Source organism: Pipistrellus hanaki (genome assembly GCF_964339955.1).
Source record: "Pipistrellus hanaki genome assembly, chromosome: 2".
Classification (NCBI taxonomy): Eukaryota; Metazoa; Chordata; class Mammalia; order Chiroptera; family Vespertilionidae; genus Pipistrellus; species Pipistrellus hanaki.
In genome coordinates, this window is record NC_140504.1 from 171,197,646 (window position 1) to 171,217,814 (window position 20,169).

At 36.1% G+C, this 20,169-nt stretch overlaps 1 protein-coding gene across 19 annotated transcripts in view; it reads right to left on the reverse strand.

Moving 5' to 3' along the window:
* SCMH1 (Scm polycomb group protein homolog 1) overlaps window positions 1–20,169 on the reverse strand; it is a 120,126-nt gene that overhangs the window by 69,672 nt on the left and 30,285 nt on the right. For 10 of the 19 annotated variants that reach the window (XM_084874542.1, XM_084874539.1, XM_084874540.1 and 7 more), the window contains 3 exons: window positions 17,679–17,747; window positions 17,232–17,255; window positions 7,340–7,410 (listed from right to left, as the gene is read on the reverse strand). In XM_084874542.1, the coding sequence (XP_084730668.1) occupies window positions 7,340–7,410; window positions 17,232–17,255; window positions 17,679–17,747 (164 nt within the window). Of the gene's footprint in view, window positions 1–7,339; window positions 7,411–8,438; window positions 8,582–17,231; window positions 17,256–17,678; window positions 17,748–20,169 lie in introns of all 19 variants that reach the window. The other 9 variants (XM_084874543.1, XM_084874541.1, XM_084874538.1 and 6 more) reach the window with 2 other exon arrangements.

A 20,169-nucleotide genomic window follows, 5' to 3' on the forward strand; every position in this document is an offset into this window, starting at 1 on the left:
CAAACATCACTTCACCTACATTTAGAACATTTCATCAAGCCCCCAACAGAAACCTAATATCCACTAGCCTTCTCCCCCCATTCTCCCTTCGGGAAAGCCCCTGAAAACGATCAATCTACTTTCTGTTTCTTTTAAAATAGTTTTAATTGATTTCAGAAAGGGAGGAGAGATAGAAACATCAGCGAATGAGAGAGAATCATTAACTAGCTGCCTCCTGCCCATCCCCTACTAGGGATGGAGCCTGAAACCTGGGCCTGTGTCCTGATTGGGAATTGAACTGTGACTTCCTGGTTCATAGATCGATGCTCTACCACTGAGCAACACTGGTTGGGCTACTTTGTGTTTCTATGGATTCACCTATTCTGGAGATTAATACAAATGGAATTTTATAATATGTGAATAGCTCCTTTCTTCACTTGGTGCATTGTTTTCAAGGTTAATCTGGAGTGTTTATCTGTACTTCATTTTCATTGCTGAATAACATTCTATTATACGGATATACAATTTTGCTTATTCATTCATCAGTTGATAAACATTTGGATTGTTTCCTCTTTTTAGCTATTAGATATAATGATGCCTTGAACATTTGTGTATAAGTTTTTTGTGGGGTCATATGTTTTGATTTCTTTCTTTTGGGTATATACCTAAATGCGAAATTGATAGGTCATATAGCAATTCTATTTTGAATAAATTTCAAACTGTTTTCTAAAGTGCCTACAGCATTTTACAATCTCAGCACCTACGTATGAGGGTTCCAATTTCTCCACATCCTCAGCAACACCTGTTATTGTCTGCCTTTTTTATTTCAGCTACCCTAGTAGATGTGAAGTGGTATCTCATAACAGTTTTGATTTGTATTTCCTTAATGATGTTAAGCATCTTTTACATGCTTGTTGGCTATTTATATACACTAGTATATAGCAAAAGACCTATTCAAATTCTTTGCTCATTTAAATCATGGTTATTTAACTGGTGAGGTGGTAAGAGTTCTTCATATCTTCCAGATGCAAGCTCCATATTATTGTAGATACATGATCTGTAAATATTATCTCCCATTTGTGGGTTGTCTTTTTACCTTTTCAATAGTGTCTTTGGAAGCACGAAAGCAGTTAATTTTGTCTATCAAGTTTCACCTCTATTGTTTGTGGTTTTGGTGCCATATCTAAGAAATCATTGCCTAGACCCATGGTTGGCAAACTGCGGCTCGCGAGCAACATGCGGCTCTTTGGCCCCTTGAGTGTGGCTCTTCCACAAAATACCTCGGCCTGGGTGAGTCTATTTTGAAAAAGTGGCATTAGAAGAAGTTTAACTTTAAAAAATTTGGCTCTCAAAAGAAATTTCAATTGTTGTACTGTTGATATTTGGCTCTGTTGACTAATGAGTTTGCCGACCAAGACCTAGACCAAGATTTATTCCTGTTTTCTTCTAAGAGTGTTATAGTTTTAGCTCTTACATTCATGTCTATCATACACTTGGAGTCAATTTTCATATATGGTGTGGAGGATGGGTCCGACTTCATTCTTTTGTATGTGGATATCCAGTTTTCCCCATATTAGTTGTTGAAAATATCACTGAACTGTCTTGGCATCTTTGTCCAAAGTCAATTGAACATAATGTATGGGTTTATATCTAATCCACTGATCTATATGTCTATCTTTATATCAGTACCACCATGTCTTAAGTACTGTTGATTTGTAGTAAGTTTTGAAACCAGGAAATAGAAATAATCTACCTTTGTTCTCTTTTTTCATATAATTGGCTATTCTGGGTCCCTTGTATTTCTATGTGAATTTTAGAGTCAACTTGTCAACTTCTACAAAGTAGGCATCTGGAATTTGATAAGAAGTACATCAAATCAATAGATCAATTTGGAGAGTATTGCTGTAAGCTATGTGGTTTGCCAATATTTTCTCTAAGTCTATGGCTTATATTTTCATTCTCTTATCATTATCTTTTGAAGGGCAGAAGTTCTTAATTTTGATAGTCTACTTTATAAATTTTTAATGGTCATGCTTTTGGTAAGCTATTTCCTAAAGTTTTCTTTATATAATTTCACATATTTTTAATTCATTCATAGATATTAATTTTTCCTGCTATTGTAAATGGAAATTTCTCTTTCATTATATCTTTATTGAATTACTTTTCACCACTGAGTAAAATGTTGGCTTTAGTACTGAGGTACAAATACTGTGCAAGTTAAGAATATATTATTCAATTCCAGCCAAGACCGGTTTGGCTCAATGGATAGAGCATTGGCTTGGGGACTGAAGGGTCCCGGGTTCGATTCTGGTCAAGGGCATGTACCTTGGTTGCGGGCATATCCCCAGTAGGGGGTGTGCAAGAGGCAGCTGATCGATGACTCTCTCTCATCGATGTTTCTAACTCTCTATCTCTCTCTCTTCCTCTCTGTACAAAATCAATAAAAATAATTTTTTTTAAAAAGGCAAAATCAAAACCACTTATTTTTTTTAAAAAAAGAATATATTATTTAATTCCTAGTTAACTTAGTGATTTTTATTTTTGTTCAATAGTATGTTGAAGTTTTCTGCCAAACTATTTTCCAAAGTAACTGAACCATTTTACATTTTCACCAATTGTTTATGACCATCCTATTTGCACCATAACCTTGCAACTAGTAGGTAAGGTCAGTCTTCCCATATATTTTTTTCAGTTTTTGTTCTAATTTTTCAGTCTGGATTGCTTTTCTTTTATTTGGCCTGGTCTCATTGGTAGTACACTGCTGAATACAAGTAGCAAGAACAATCATTGTCTTGTTCCTGACCTTAAGGAAAAAGCATTTTATGTGATGTTATCTGTAGATTTTTCATAGATGTCCTTTGATGTTTAGGATTTTAAAAAATTCCTTCTATTTCTTGTTTGCTGAGTTTTTATTAATGGACACTGAATTCTTTGCATCTATTTAGATAATCTTATTTTTTCCTTCATAGTGTGTTCATGTGGTCAATTACACTGATTGATTTTTGAATGTTAAATCTACCTTGATTCTTGAAACTAAACTCCAGTTGTCATGATTTATTTTTACATATTGTTTGATTCAATTTTCTAAAATTTTGTTTAGAATTTGTACATGTATTTTTATGTGGGATGTAACTCTGTAAGTTTTCTTTTCTATCAATGTTGGCCTGGTTTTGATATCAGAATAATGCTTGCCTCATATAATGAGACAAAAGATATTCCCTTCTCTTAAATATTCTAAAAGAGTCTATGTAGAATTTGCATTATTTTTTCCCTTAAATGTTTGAAACAATTCACTGGTGAAGTCATCTAGACTTGGAATATTCTAAATATTTTAGATCTGTGGCAGAAATAGTGCTATTTATGTTTCCTATCTCCTTAAGTGACCTTTGGTAATTTTTATCATTCATGAAATTATCCATTTCATTTAAATGGTCAAACTTAAAGGCATAAGTTTGTTCATAGTATTCACTTAATATCTCTTTAATCTATAGATTCAATAATAATGTTACCTCCTTTAGTTTGATATTAGTTACTAGTTTTCTCTCTTTTCATTCTTGATCAACTAGCCAGAAGTTTATCTTATTGCAAAGAATCAGCTGTAGGTTTCAATGATATTTTTTCTATTATTTTTCTGGTATATATTTGATTGATTTAAGCTCTAATCTTGATTTTATGCTCTTGTTTTCCCTTTGCTTAATTTGGGGTTAATTATTCATTTTTCCTAGTTTTTTAAAGTAGGAGCTATATGAAACTTTTCTTCTTTTTGAATATAAGTGTTTAGTGCTAGAAATTTCTCCCTAAAAACTACTTTGGCATCATACCACAAATTCTTAAATGTTCTTTCATTTTCATTTAACTGAAAATACTTTCTAATGTTCCTAAATACCTATATCGGTATTTAGAAATGTGATTCTTAGTTTCCAAATATTTGGAGGTCTTCCAGATAACTTTCTGCTATCGATTTTTAATTTATTTCCAACACATCAGAGAATATATTTCTTATTATTTAAATCCCTTTAACTTTATCAAGCCTTATTGTATAGTCCAGAATATAGTCTAACCTGGAAAATGTTTTGTGTGCACTTGAAAAGAATGCATATTTTATTGTCGTTAGAGAGTATCAATCAAGTTACCTCTATTGTTTGTGGTTTTGGTGCCAAAAGTTGGCTAATAGTGTTGTTTGAATCTTAAATACTTGCTTATTTTCTATCTATTATACTTGTTCTCTAATCATAGGAAAGTTATTAAAAGTCTGACTGCAGATAAATTTTAGACTTATTTATGTCTTCATAGAATTTTTTGCTTCAACTAAGGAATCTGACCTCTTATTACATACTATAAAATTCCTTCTTTATCCCTGGTAATATTCTTTGCTCTGAAATATACATTCATATTAATATGGTCAATGTCAGCATGGTATATAATTTTACTTTCAACCTATTTGTGCCTTTCTTTCTAAAGTGTAGTTTCTTGCAAGCAGTATATAATTGGGTCTTGCTTTTTATTTAATGTGATAAGTTCAGCCTTTTAATTGGGACATTTAGACCTTTTATAATCACTTGGATTATTGATATGGTTGGATTTAATTCCACTATATTGCTAATTGTTTTCTATTATTTTAATGGTTGCTTTGGGGTTTATAGTAAACACATTTAACTTATCAGCCTATCTTGCAATAATATTATACTACTTCATGTATATGAATCTTATCAATATTATACTTAGAATTTCTCTTGGCATTTAAGTTATTGTTATCATACATTTTACTTATACAAATTTTAATTATCTTTATAATGCAATATTACTGTTGTTTATACAATTGCTTTTAGAGGGATTTAAGTAATAATAAAAAAATCTATGTCTTTATTTTTGTAATTATAATTTCCAGTGATTTTCTTTGTATAGTTCTATAATTTCACCTAGTATCATATTCCTTCTGCTTGATGGACTTCAACTTTTTTTATAGTGAATTTTCTGGTAAATTCATTCAGCTTCTGGATGTCTAAAAATATCTTTATTTTGCCTTTGGTTTTTGGAAGATATTTCTGCTGAATATAGAATTCTAGGTTGACAGTTTTTCTTTTGATACATTAAAGATGTTATTCAACTTCCTCCTTGCTTGCATTGTTTCAAACAAGAAAATATAATGTCTTTCATATCTTAGTTCCCCTGTATGCAAAAAAATTAACTTTATGGCTGCTTTTAAGATGTTCTCTTATCACTGATTTTAAGCATTTATGATATGCTTTAGTGTAGTTGTCTTCTTTGTTTTCTTTTTTCTTTCTTTTTTTGTCATTGAACTTCTTAGATTTGTGGATTAATACTGGTAGTTTTAATAAATTTTTGAAAGTTTTTAGCCAATATATCTCCAAATATTTTTCTGTCCCCTTCTATCCTTTGGGCATTAAAATTACATGGTCTATGAACTTATCACATAAACTTGGAAGTCATCCTATGGCCCACTAATGTTCTTTTCATCTTTTCAAGATTCTTGTGTGTATGTGTGTGTATTTCATTCAAAATCCACCAATATTTTCTCCTGACATTAATATCATCCAGTGTGTTTTTATTTTGTACATAGTAGTACAATATGAGTCTTTAAATATCTTCCATGTTCCCTGCTAAACTTTTGAACATGACTGTTTTATGTTTTTGCCTGCTATTCTAAGATCTCATAGGTTCTAAGTCGGTTTATTGATTGATTATTTTGCACATTATTGATTACTATATTTTCCAGCCACTTTACATATCTGGCTTGATCAGATACCAGACACTGTGAATTTTACCTGCTGGGTACTAGATATAAATTTCTTAATGTTGACATTATTACAGATGTCTCCCATCTCCCTGCTGCCCTCCTTGGGGTGCTAGATATTTTTGCATTCCCTTCTGTGGTTTGTTCCTAGGTGCAACTAAGTTACTGGGAAATGATCTGATCATTTTGAGTTTTGCTTTATGATTTTCTTGGCAGGCTCAGAACAGTGCTCACTTTAAGGCTAATTATTTACCACTATTGAGCAAAATTTTTCCTGAGTATTCCACTCAATGCCATGTGAACTGAGATTTCCCAATCTAGTTGGTGGGATCAGGGGCTATTCCTAGCCTAGTGTGAGTGCCAGGATCTATTCAATTTAAACCTTTCAGATGGTTTTTCCCTTGGCTTTGGGTAGTTGCCTCACATGCACATATTGAACAACAGTACTTTGCTGAATACTTGAAGGGAGATTTCTGCACATTTCTGTTGTTTGCTTTTTGCACAGCTTTCTTCTCTCTGGCAATGCGTTCTGAAAATTCTAGCCACCTTGGTTTCCTGGACTCTCAGTTCCATATCCTCAAATTACAGAGTTCTGGGCTCAATCTTGAGTCACCTTCCCTGGGCCATGGTCTCAAAACTCTCTTAAGGTAGTAAGCTGGGAAATCATAAGGGGCTCCTTATGAGATCACTGTGGTTGGTTGCTTGATTTTCAGTTACTTGAAAACCAGTTTAATATGCTTTGTCTTTTTAAAAATTATTTTAGATGGGAACATAAATTTAGCCCCTATTATTTCAAATGAGCAGAAGCCCTGAATTGTACTTTTATTTAAAGTATAGATAAGATTCAAACTCAAAGTAAAATGTTGACAGTTTGAGGCAATAATCATTAGTATCAGAGGGAGATATAAATTGCTCTGTTTAGCAGCAGTACAGAATTTGCTTATTAGTCTTATCATGTACAGATATAGTTAATATCATCTATGCGTTGTGTGGAGCACTTAATTCTGTGTGGGAAGCTCTGAATGGCCTCTGCTGAGCTCTTTCAAACACTCCCCCTACCCTGATGGGACTCAGTACCAGTATTTTTATGAAAAGAAATGATTGTGGCAGGGATGTTGAGTGCAGAGAAACAAATACTGCTCTACTTTTAAGAACTGTCTAAGGCAGCGGTCACCAATCTGTCGGACCTCATAGACCACCCGTGATCCACGGACTACCGGTTGGTGACCACTGCTCAAAAGGTTTCCTTAAACCAGCGGTTGCCCACCTTTCAGACTTCATGGACCAACAGTGGTCCGCGGACCAAGGGCTATAATTATGTATCCTGCTATCTGATTAAATAGCAATAATAAAAATTAGTTATTGTTTTCAGTAACACAGAATATCTTCAAGGAGGTGAAGAAGAAAAAGGTATTATTTGAATGAAGTTGAGGAGAACGTCTGTTGCCAAAACTCAGTGAGTTCTGAGTTGCATTCTCCCCATAGAAGTTTATTCTAGGGCCTTCAGATGAGAAGCCCATGGCTCCCACCTCATGTTTTGCTTGTCTAAGGATCAGAAAAAGTCTACTTGCCTCCCACATACTAAGGATGTTGAGAATAAATTACCTGCTTGAAGCAATGGACAGGCGCTGGGACTGAACATGTTTCTTTTAGGTATTTGTCCCAGGTAAAATGACCTGTAAAGGAAATAGAAATCTCTATCACAGTCAACTTCCTAAAAAAATGCTTTCAGGATGTAATCTACACTAAACATTAAGCTATTTTCAGACTGGTTTGGAGCACAACAAAACTTAATTTTTCCCTTTTTGGGTTCAAAGGAATATTAGGGTCAGAAATTTAGATGACCTGAGTGGATCATTTTAGATGAATGTTTTAAAATCATGTCTAAAGATGACCAGAGGGGTTTTTCATGTTAGTTCCTAAAGTGATCCAAAATGTTACAGCAAGATAAAACAGTGACTCAAAGAAGTGCTCAGGAAGCTCATGGAAACAGAACAGAACAGGTAGGAAATGGATAAGAAGATTCCTTCTGAACAACCTGATTCCTAGAAAGGTCACTTATTGCCATCAGGGGATAGCATTTAAACCCAATATGGTTGGGTCTCATTTCAGAAAAAAAAAAAAAATTAAATTCTATATCTATATTTAGAAACATAAGGTAAGAGCATTTGAGGGTAGGAAAAGCCAAAGTGAGATTATACTTGCATCTTCAGTCTAAAAATTGGGTTTGTCTCTCCCACTCCCACCCCACTCCCATCCCTGTCAATGCTGCATTGTTTTGATGTACAATATGACAAAGATCTGGTAATTTAGAGAAAACTAGGTCCTATGTAGCATTTCTGATTATAATAACTAAAAAATAGGTTGGGGGAGGGGTGGCACCAAATCTTCTAGTTGAAGTGGCCTTAGAGCCTCTTTAAGGAACACTGCAAAAGGAAGTGGCCTTAGAGCCTCTTTAAGGAACACTGCATTAAGGAAGTGGCCTTAGAGCCTCTTTAAGGAACACTGCATTAAGGAAGTGGCCTTAGAGCCTCTTTAAGGAACACTGCATTAAGGAAGCACTCTTTAAAGTGACACTCTTCTGGGGCCAGGAAAACATTTTAAAGGACAGACAACTATTGAATATATATCTTATTTGATCACAAAAGATTTCCAAGTTCTTTATTAAAGGTTAATAAAGAACCAATCTCCCCCTAATACCCACCTAGAGGAGACCCCATGATGGAGCAGAGAAGGTCCCAGAGACTCTCACAAGCTAAAACACTGTAGCAAACCAGCATTTCTTGAAGTTTCCTCTGCAGTGGAGCAGCACAGGGCCCCTTTGGGCCATGCAAAAAGCACTAGATGCTGGGAATAAAAATGAGTCACTGAATGATAAAATCTAAATCACTTCAAAGGTGATGCCAAGACTATATACGCTATTGACCTATTGACTCCCTTTCCCACCACCTTTAACCAAGCCAAATAGATTTGGCCAGAAATCACAGTCAGTTCTAAGCTATTTCATGAACTGGCCAATGATTAGTCATCATGAAAAGACAGTTTGTCTGTAGGGTAAATGAGATAGATTATTTTCTGGAGTCAAGATTTAAAGAGATCAGAATTTAAAAGAGTTTGCTCTTAGCTGAGATGGCCCTAACACAAGGATTGAATATATTTTTATCACTATTTGCTGTTAGAAAAAGGAAACATTACAAATTATTATTCCATTCTTACAAAGGATTAAGTCAAATAATGAGTCTTGGCTAGCCAGCCATCTCTAACTATGGAACACTTAAAATACGGTTAGTGTGAATAAGGTATTAAATATTAAATTTTATTTAATTTTAAATATAAATACCTACATGTGCTAACAGCTACTATACTATTGATAGGTTTAGAGGTTTGGTCAATCCTGGGTAATTGCTCATATTAGGTTGAGTTCTAACCAAAAGCACCCAAGGGACTTTGGTTTTAAGACTTATGGCAGCATCAGGGATACCAAAATAATTAGGGTATTAATTACAGTTATTATACATATCAATTATGGTAATCAATCACTGTTTACAGGCAAGAAACCTCACATCTACCCCCACTTAGAAAACACCCTATTACCAAGAGAATGAACAGAAATTTCTTTGTTAAAAGTAGCTCACTCATTGCGAAGGCTGACTGGCTTGAACCATGCCTAGATAGTATTTTTCTTATATTTGAGGAGGCTATTTAAGACTTAGTCTCCTATTATCAAATAAATTGCAAAATAAGTTAATTTGTAATATTTGAGCACCTCCTGTAATGCCCATAATGGAGACAAACATCATGTTTACCACATCTTCAAGCACTAAAATAACCACAAAAGAAATAGGACAGACCCAGCTGGTTTGGCTCAGTGAGTAGAGTGTCAGTCTGTGAACTGAAGGGTCCTGGGTTCAATTCCGTTCAAGGACGCAGGCTCGGTCCCCAGTCAGGGGCATGCAAGAGGCAGCCAATCAATGACTCTCATCATTGATGTTTCTATCTTTCTCTCCCTCTCTCAAATCAATAAAAATAAAAAGAAAGAAATAGAACAGGCAGCCAAGTATACATCAGGGGTTGGCAAACTTTCTGTGAAGAATCAGATAATAAATATTTTATGCTTTGTGGGTCATACAGTCTCTGCCACAAATACTCAACTCTGCCATGTAGTGTGAAAATATCTATAGACAATATGTAAATGAATAAGCATGACTCTGTTCCACTAAAATTTTACAGGCAGTGGGCTAGATGTAACCTGCTTGCCAACTCCTAGATACTGTGGAGAGTGGCTACAGTGTTTGCACAGGTTAAACCCTTGGTCTAATGAGAGGGCACAGTGCTCTCCTTGCCACGTGCAAGTCCCAGCTTGGAGGGCATACCTAGAGGCTACAGTTGTAAGCTTGAACCTATGGTTTGAACACATGGATCCATGTGTCTGAGTGATGTGGGCTTGATAGAGTTCAAGTGCATATAACTGAGTAGATTCGAAACCCATCAGAACGCTGTAAGCACGCCCTTACTTTGCCTCATGGACTCTGGCTATAAAATAGACAGCTTGCAGTCCGTGGCACTGCCTCTCTCCATCAGAAAGGACAGTGTCCCACCCAGATCCAGCTTTCTTTTATTGTCTGTCTTTTCTCAATCCTTCATCACCCCCTCTCAGGCTCACCGAACCTGGCTGAGCTGGCTCGGCACAGATACATCATTGATTCCTAAATGTTGCTTATCATAAGAGTCTCCTGAATAATTTTTCTAATTTCTTTATTTTTAGTTTAATAAATTTTTATTGTTCATATTATTACAAATGTTACTTTCCCCCCCCACTTCTCACCCCAACCTCTGTCCTTTCCCCACCCCCCATTGTCCTCATCCATAGGTGCACAATTTATGTTCAGTCTCTTCCCACATCTCCCTCTCCCCTTTTCCCCAAGAATCATCAGTTCACTCCCCTTCCATACCTCTGATTCTATTATATTCAACAGTTAATATTGTTCCTCAGATTTTTTTTTTTAGTTTCCTTGGTTTTTAGATTCACTTGTTGATAGTTACGTATTTGTTGTTCATAATTTTTATCTTTATTTACTTTCTCTTCTGAAAGAACCCCCTTCAGCAATTCATATAATTCTGGTTTGGTGGTGATGAACTCCTTTAGCTCTTTTTTTATTAGTGAAGCTCTGTATCTGATCTTCGATTCTGAGTGATAGCTTTGCTGGGTAGAGTATTTTTGGCTGTAAGTTCTTGCTATTCATCACCTTGAATATTTCTTGCCATTCCTGTCTGGCATGCATGGTTTCTGTTGAGAAATCAGCTGACAATCGTATAGGTGTTCCTTTATAGGTAACTACCTGCTTAGCTCTTGCTGCTTTTAATATTCTCTCTTTGTCTTTTGCTCTTGGAATCTTAATTATGATTTGTCTTGGTGTGGTCCTCTTTGGATTCCTTTTATTTGGAGTTCTGTGTGCTTCCTGGACTTGTAAGTCCAATTCTTTCACCAGGTGGGGGAAGTTTTCTGTCACTATTTCTTTCAGTATGTTTTTGATATCTTGCTCTCTTTCATCTTCTGGGACCCCCATAATTCTGATGTTGGATCGTTTGAAGTTGTCCCAGAGGTTTCTTACATCATCTTCAATTTTCTGGATTCTCTTGCCTTCTAGCTTCTGCAGAGGAGTGTCTTCTGGCTCTTTATGTTCCAAATCTTTGACTTGATTCTTGCGATCTTCTATTCTGTTTTTAGGACTCTGTAAAATATTTTTTATTTCAGACAATGTATTCTTTATTTCTTGTTGATCCCTTATCATTTCTTGTTGATCCCTTTTCATATCCTTATAGGTCTCATTTATTTTATCGGCCTTTTCTAGGAGACTCTTGAAAAACCTTATAAGTGTGGTTTTGAACTCTATATCCAATCGCTTTTTGTCCTCCCTTTCTTTCGTTTGTGATCTATTTGGTTTAGGCATTTTCGCAGGCAGCTTTCCCGATGGGGCGGGGTTTCAGGGTGGAGCCTACAGCCTTGGCTTCCGTCAGCCCCGCCCTATGCGACTCCTGAGACTCAGGGTCCTTCAGTACTTGTTGCAAGCGCCTCTGAGAGAAAGGTGCCCTCGATTTTCGCCTGCTGCCAAACTGTCTATGCTCTCCCCCAATGAGTCTGGTATTGGGGTTCAGTTCAGTTGGAAGTGGAGTTGGAGGTGGCGTTCAGAGCAGTCTGGAGCCCCTGTCTCCTTCCTGTCAGGGCAATCCCGTGGCACAGCCGGCCGGCCCTTCTCTGCGCGCACTGTGTGCGCCTCCGGGACCTCCTTTCGCCGTTCCCTGGGGTTCCGCCTTACAGCCTAGCTCCCTATGGGTGAGCCTGGGTCCCCAGGGTCTGGCCTAGAATTGGGGTTCAGAGCAGTTGGAGCTGGGCCCAGCACAATCGAAGCTTTTCTCTGCTTCCCGCTTGGGAACGCCAGCCAGGCACTTGGCCTCCCTCCTCTCCGGCTCCGTCCTCTCCGCGCTGCGTGTCTCCGTACCTTAGGCTTTTACAGCTTCTCCGCGCTTCCTTCTGGTTTTCTCCTTGCTTCTTGTTGTAGGATTTCCAGTCAGTCGACTTTCCTGTAGTTCTGGGTAATGTCCATTTTATATTTTAGTTGTATTTTATTGAAATTGTTGTGTGCGGCTGCGGCTAGTTGCCTACCCGAGCAGCCATCTTGGATTCTCCCTCTAATTTCTTTAAATAGAGTTCTGGGCCCCATCTTCAGAGGATCCCCATCTTCAATAGTCTCCGAGAGGTGTGAGAATCTGTACTTTCAAAAGCTCATTAGATTATTATGGTCAACATCCGTGTCTATAAACTATGAGTATAGTTGAAAAAATGTGATTTTGAGAGTCAAAAGATGTCAGCTAAAGTCTTATTTCTACAAATAATTATCTTGAAAAAATTACTTAATTTTTCCAAGCATCAGTATGTTCATCTAAAGAAAGAGATAATATCTATCTCACAAGATTGTACCTATATTTATTTATTCAACAAATATTTATTTAACTTCCAACTGCAAAAGCACTGTATTCATTGTTAAGAGAACAAAATAGACATGGTTCCTAAGTTCACAGAGCTTGCAGTTAGAGATAATAAACAATAACATAAATAATCTGATCAATTACAATTAATTTAAGCTAATGAAGTAGTACAGTTTGCCTTGTGAATGCAAAACAGGGAAATATAATCCATACTTGGGGTCAAGAATTACTGTGAAGCCCTGGCTGGTATGGCTCAGCAGTTAGAGTATTGGCCTGAGCACCAAAGAGTGAGGGTTTGATTCCCAGTCAAGGGCACATAACCTGGGTTGCAGGTTCAATCTCCTGCATGTGTGGGAGGAAACCAATCAATGCGTCTCTCTCACATCAATGTTTCTCTCTCTCTCCATCCCTCCTTCTCTCTCCCTCTTTTTCTTCTCTCTTTTTCCCTCTTCCTTACCACCCTCTGTTCAATGGAAAAAATATCCTTGGGTGAGGATTAAATATAAAAAGAATTATTGTGAAGATTATTAACTAATGTTAAATATAATTGTTTCAATTATTCATTCAACTGATGTTTGAGTATCCTCTATGTGTTGAATTCTAAGTGCTGGGATAAAACAGGAGGCACCTGTCCTCATGGAATTTACATTATGGTACATGATGAGACACAATGAATACATAAACAAATAAGGTCATAAGTGATAAGAACTTTAAGGAAATAAAACAATGTGATGTGACAGATAGAGACTAGGAATTATCTTAGATGGTAAAGTTATGGAAAGATGCTCTACAGAGGAAACATTTGAGCTGAGACTTTACAGATGGGAAAAAACCAGCTATCTAATTTATATTACTGAATAATACTAATGAAATGTTTTATAAACTGTACATTCACAACACAATAGTTACATCTATTATTAGGAAATAATATCCCCATAATGTAAAGTACAAGAGATCTACTTAGTTGAATTTGTGAATTGCTTTCTCTAATAGTTATCCATTCAACAAATATTTATTGAGCACCTACTATATGCCAACCCTGGTTCTGGGCACTGGTGATTGATAGATACATAGCAAAGAACAAAACATTAGGCATATATTATATTATAATACAACTAGAGGTCTGGTGTATGAAAATTCATGCACTCGGGGGATGGTGGGTATTGCCCCTCAGCCCGGCCTGTGCCCTCTCGCAGTCCTGGACCTCTTGGGGGACGTCCACCTGCCAGCTTAGGCCCGCTCCCCGGGAGATCAGGCCTAAGCTGGCAGTTTGACATCCCTCTGGTAGCCCGGGAGCCCTTGGGGGATGTTCAACTCAGGGAGAGGGCCTAAGCCATTAGTCAGACATCCTTAGCACTGCCGTGGAGGCGGAAGAGGCTCTTGCCACTGCCACTGCACTGGCCAGCCATGAGCTGGCTTCTGGTTGAGCAGTGCTCCCTTGTGGAAGTGCACTGACCACCAGGGGTCAGCTCCTGCATTGAGCATCTGCCTCCTGGTGGTCAGTGTGCATCATAGTGACTGATCATTTGCCATTATGGTCAATTTGCATATTACCCTTTTATTAGATAAGATTCCTACAATACATAAGGACTATGTTCCTTGCAAAAACTGTTTTAACCATTTCCATAATTTTGATAAGTCTTAGTCAGGAAAGAAAGAAAATATACATGCTTTTATTTGCAATTCTTTGATTACTAATAAAGTTGAAGATCTTTTTAGACTTAGTCAATATTTATTTTATTTTGCCATTTTCACTGAGGTATTCTGTTTATTCGAGATTCTAAGAGTTCTTTGTATATTAATGATATCAGTCCTTTGTCTATCAGATATGTTGAAGACATTTGTCTCAATCTGATAGGATTTGCCCTTATATTCCTCAACCTTTTTTTTTCTTTCTGGCTTCTGGTTTTCATATCATACTTTTCTTGCTTCAATATAATAAAATATTAACCCATGTTTTCTTCTAGGATTTCTCAGGTTTCTTCTTCTTTTTTTTTTTTTGTTTTGTTACATTTAAATGTTTTATCTATTTGGAATTTACTCTGTGAGACAAATGAGGCAAACATGAAGCTTTCCTTTTCATCTTTATTCAATAAGTGTGCTTCAACATCATTTATTAAATAAATCATTTTGCCCACTGATTTACAATGTTACATTGATCATATGTTAATTTCTTATATATACTTGGATCTATTTCTGGACTCTACATTCTTTTCCTCTCATCAGTCTATTCCAGCAACTGGAATACTTTGTTTCATGTAATTTCATAATCAATTTAAATATCTGATAGAGCAAGTTCTTTTCAAAGTCATATCCTTAACCCTAAGTATTTTTGGCACTTATAAATGGATAATAAGTTGTGGCACATCCAGCATTAATAAAACCCAGTCATTCTAAAATGTCCAAAGCTAAATTTTTGAGATACATAGTAATTCATTCTCAAAAACATTGTTCATAAGTTTTTTAGATCAATAGCTAAAAAAAAAATTTCTGGCTTTACCTGTCTTCCCAGGTTAAAAAAAAAAAAAAAAAATCCATCCATATCCCTGCCTCCTATAACATCATACTCACACCTTTATTTTCATGCTCCTCACATTATATCATAATTGCTTAAGGACAGGGGCTATCTTTTATTAATTTTTTAAAATCATCACTGTTTAACAAAGTACCTGAAACTTAATAGAAGCTAAATAAAAGTTGAGTGAATGAAAAGAAGCAAGCAAGTAATAGTCCTTCTCTTTTCTGGACTAGTAAATTTATGCCTGGGATAGTTACTGAAAAGCATTAAAATAATTATCCTCCAACAATGAAAAGTATTTAAGATGTTTTCACATCCATTTAGCTTATGTAACACTAGAGGCCAGGTGCATGAAAATTCATGCACTAGAGGGGGTCCCTCAGCCCAGCCTGCCCCCTCTCACAGTCCGGGAGCCTTTGGGGGTGGGAGGTGACTCAGCAATCAGGGAAAGGCAATGCCCATCATACTTCTACTGCTGCCACTGCCAGCAGCACAAGTCTCAGCCAGCCCTGACTATCTGAGCCTCAGGTAGCCCTGGGCAGCTGGGGGACTGGGGAACTTCAGAAGTAGGAGCGTGGAGCAGTCAGGCCCACCTGGCCTTGCCCCATGCCTGCCACCCTGGTGGGACTAAGGGACTGGGTGCCACCATCTTGTGGCTGTGGCCACCACCATCTTTGAGGGTATGGCAGTCAATTAGCATATTCCCTGCTTATTGGCTGTGGGTGCCGCCATCTTTGTGGCGGCATGAGAGTCAATTAGCATATTCACCTCTTTATTAGTTAGGATTCTTTTTTTTTTTTTTTTTTTTTTTTTTTTTTAAGGATTGCATTTCTTTTCCTTTCTTTTTCTTTGCTTTTCTTTTTTATTCTTTTTTCTTTTTTTAAAAATATATTTTATTGATTTTTTACAGAGAGGAAGGGAGAGAGATAGAGAGCTAGAAATGTCGATGAGAGAGATACATCGACCAGCTGCCTCTTGCACGCCCCCTACCGGGGATGTACCCGAAACGAATGTACAAGCCCTTGCTGGAATCGAACCTGGGACCTTTTAGTCCGCAGACCAATGCTCTATCACTGAGCCAAACCAGCTTCGGTTATTAGATAGGATTCTTAACAACTCTGTTAAGTAGGCAGAATGGATTATTATCTCCATTTGACAATTCTAAAAACTAAGGATCAGTGTCACAAACTTTCTAAGAGGCAGAGTTGGCTTTCAAAGAACCCAGAAGTTCTGGCTCCTACTCTAATGTTCTACTACTTTATGTTATCTTTATCAGTGGGCAGTGAAAGTAATATGTTATTAAAAGAAAAGGTGGAGGAAGCAAATAGACAATAACAGAGCTGAACAAATGAAGTAGCAGTAACAAAATATATAAAAATACTTGAACAAAAATTAATAAAGGCATCAGTCTATCAATATACATGTAACATGTAGAAAAAATTTAAAGAACTCTAAGAAGTTAAGACTGATGTTTATATAGGAACCTTGATAGAGAAATATCAATATTTCTCAAATTCTACTCCTAAAGTATACTATGCAGGGATGAAAACCAAATGCAATATTAGTCTGACTCTTGTTATTTGATATTTTAATATTTCAGTTTTTATTTAGTTAAAAATTAGAATATCCTTAGGTTTCATTTCAGTTCAATATCTCTCATAAATAATTTCTTTGGGGAAAATCCTACCAAATTCTTATTTATGGATGGTGGGGGTTTGTTTTAGTTCTGGATTTAGTAAATTATGAGGTTACTTCCAGTTTGATTCAGTTCCCATCCTCCTTATAATTAAATTCCACCCTCTTCCTTTTTGTTAGCTTGGTCTTTGGCCTCCTGATAAAGAGGTTTTGACATAGCAGCAGAGATGAATTCATGGGCTCATTATGTAGAGAAGAGCACAGGATCCATGAGTTTGAGACAGACACATAGAATTCTTTTCCTAGTTATAATCTTATCCCTGGTTTAGTAACAGAAACATAAGAAAAATATCTTACCTAACTCCAGGATGTCAGTAGCTTCTATTAAAGAAAAAAATGTCACAGCATAAGTTATCATAACAAACTTACCAAAATAATAGAAAAGTGAAGATTGGGGGTAAAACGAGGGCTTGAGGGTTTGTCTAGTCCAATACCTCCATTTTAAAAGACATTAAGTTTAGTAGTAATACTTGTAGAAGTATACCACCCAAGCCTCTTAAAAACTATGGAAGTCCAGAGAAGCTAACTAACTATGCTTAAAGCTCTGAAGCTAATTTGGGATTATCTGTACTTAGAATCTAAAATTCCTGATTTCCAGTTCAAAACAAAGCATATTGATTTTGACAGATACCCCTATAAATGATAATATTTTTGTTTTAACCAGTGAATTCTTTGTACACTCAAAGGTTTTATGGTAAGAAATGCCAGATAAGTCTTCCATGCTAAACAGGATATTTTTCTTACCTTGATATTGGGATGCAGACTCCAACAGATGACCATATTTGTGTTTTCTAACATCATTCCAGTCTATTTCTGTGGGAAGAAAAAGAAGAAGTCATGTGCAAAGAAAAGATTCAATGCTTCTCCAATTGAGGAGTACGTATTAATAGTTTCGGATAAAGTACTTCTGAGACTCTATTCAAAGGAAATAATACAAGATACAGGAAAAAAAAGGTTTTTTATTTTAAAAGCTTCTGTAGTGTTTATAAATAACAAAAAAAGGGAAGGGAATACCTAAATGTTCACAAGAGAAGGCTAATTAAGTTACTGCAATACATTCACTTGACAACATATTCTGCAGCTCTTAAACTTTTACAAAGGCTAAGCAAAAAACAGAAAAATGTTTAAGTTATAATGTTATCTGTTAAAATATGGGATAAAAATTATATTCATGGAATAATAACAATTATGTAAAAAAATGAAAAACAAAGAACAACCCTGTGATAAGCTAATTTGTGTCCCCCCAAAATTCATGTTGAAAACCTCCCTAATATCTCAATGTGACCATCTGGAGGGTCTTTAAGCAGGTAATTAACTTAAAATTAGGTCATTAGGGTGGGCCCTAATATAATATGACGGGCATCCATATAAGAGAAAATTCAGACACAGACCACGACAAAGAAAAGATGATGTAAAGACATAGAAGGAAGACAGACATCTATAAGCCAAGGAGAGAGGACTCAGAAAGAAAATTACGTCCAAAACATTGATTTTGGACTTCCAGCTTCCAGAACTGTGAGAAAATAAATTTGTATTATTTAAATCATCCAATCTGTAGTCTTTTCCCCCTTTCTATTTTCTAATTTCATATATTTAAAATTTTTCTATAAAGAGGATACATAACTTATATAATAGAAATACATTTTCCTCGTTTGAAAATTTAGATTAGTCTATTGACCATCTACCACTTTCTCACCATCAATTACCCATCACATTTTCACTTCTCTTCCTACCCAGCTCAGATTCCGTGATCTCTCATTAAAATCACTTCCTGCAAACACTCTTGACCAAGCCTCAATCCTAACTTTGGTTTAAGCCACTTATCCCCCTTTACCATGCCTATCCCAACAGTTCAGTACTAAAGAAAAACAAATGCAAGTTTACTGGTCTCACTTTAAACACATGGCCATAACTCTCAAATGCTACTTAACACCGTCTGCAAATCACACCACATTTCCTACTTGCTTTTCTACTTTCCAAAAAACAAATTCATGTGCCTTTCTCTCTCCTCATACTCCAAATATTCCCTCCCTCACCTTTACTCTTAGGGGAGTACATTAATTCTGGGTTCATTGAGAAAACAACAAAAAGGGATAGAAACCTTCGACATGCCACTCTTTTCAGAAAGGTACACATCTTATTTAGTGGTATACTAGTATCCCCATTGCATAGTATAGTAGTAGGTTCTCAGTTAAAACATTTGGTGAATGAATGAAGCTACTCATTCATCATTCTTTCTGATTGTCTCCTGCTGCTGTGGATAAAGTGTCCTTGTTTTTATCAAAAGTCAACCCTCAATTCTTGCTCCAGATATCATTTCCTCTCCTCCTCTTAGGACTTTGCAAAGACTCCCCTTCTAATAGATCGTTTGCATCAGCATTCTTACTACTCCTTCACCTATCAAAACAAATAAAGACAAAAACCCAACAAACATCACCTCTTAATCTGACATATCTCTCTCCTGCTATATCCTTCAACTTTTCTCTCCTTCATAGGAAAACTTATTTTATTTTTTCCCAAAGAAAATGAAATGTTTTAATTATTCCAATTAAAATCCAACAAATATAGTTTGATTATATTAAAAAAAATGCTATTTATAAGAGATAAACCTCAAATATAAAAAGCAAAGAACAGAAGAATAAACTAAAAAAAATACTGCCAACAAAAATAAGTTGAAGTACGTAGTTACATTAGGATCAGATAAAGTAAACTTTAAAGCAAAATATTTCACTAGTTATAATTAGGTATATTTGTTTTTTATTTTTTCCCTTTAAACAATAAAAAAGAAAAAAAAAGAGAGAAAACTAATTTTAAGAGTTGTCTATAGTCACTGCCTTCTTACTTTCTCACATTATTGCCTCATTCAAAAAGGGTTTTTCTGCTCACTTTTCCTTTTTCTACTCTTGGCCTACTTCAACATATTTTCTACATAGGGGTTAAAGTGAGCATCATTTTCAAACATAAAATGTCATTTATCTGCTTGAGGACCTCCAACAGCTTCACACGGAGTTAAGGATACCTTAACAAAGCTATGCAGGATCTGGCTCCTGTGACTCCTCCGGTCTTATGTACTGACTTTTCCACCACATTCCAGTCAAACTGGTCAGTGTTCCACTCCAAGTATGTGCCTTCTCTCCTGGTTTGAGGACCCCTGTCTTTCTAGTTATCTGCCATGTCTGTTCTCCTCTAAATAATTACTAAAATTTACAAAGTTTATCAGGCTTAAAAATTGCTC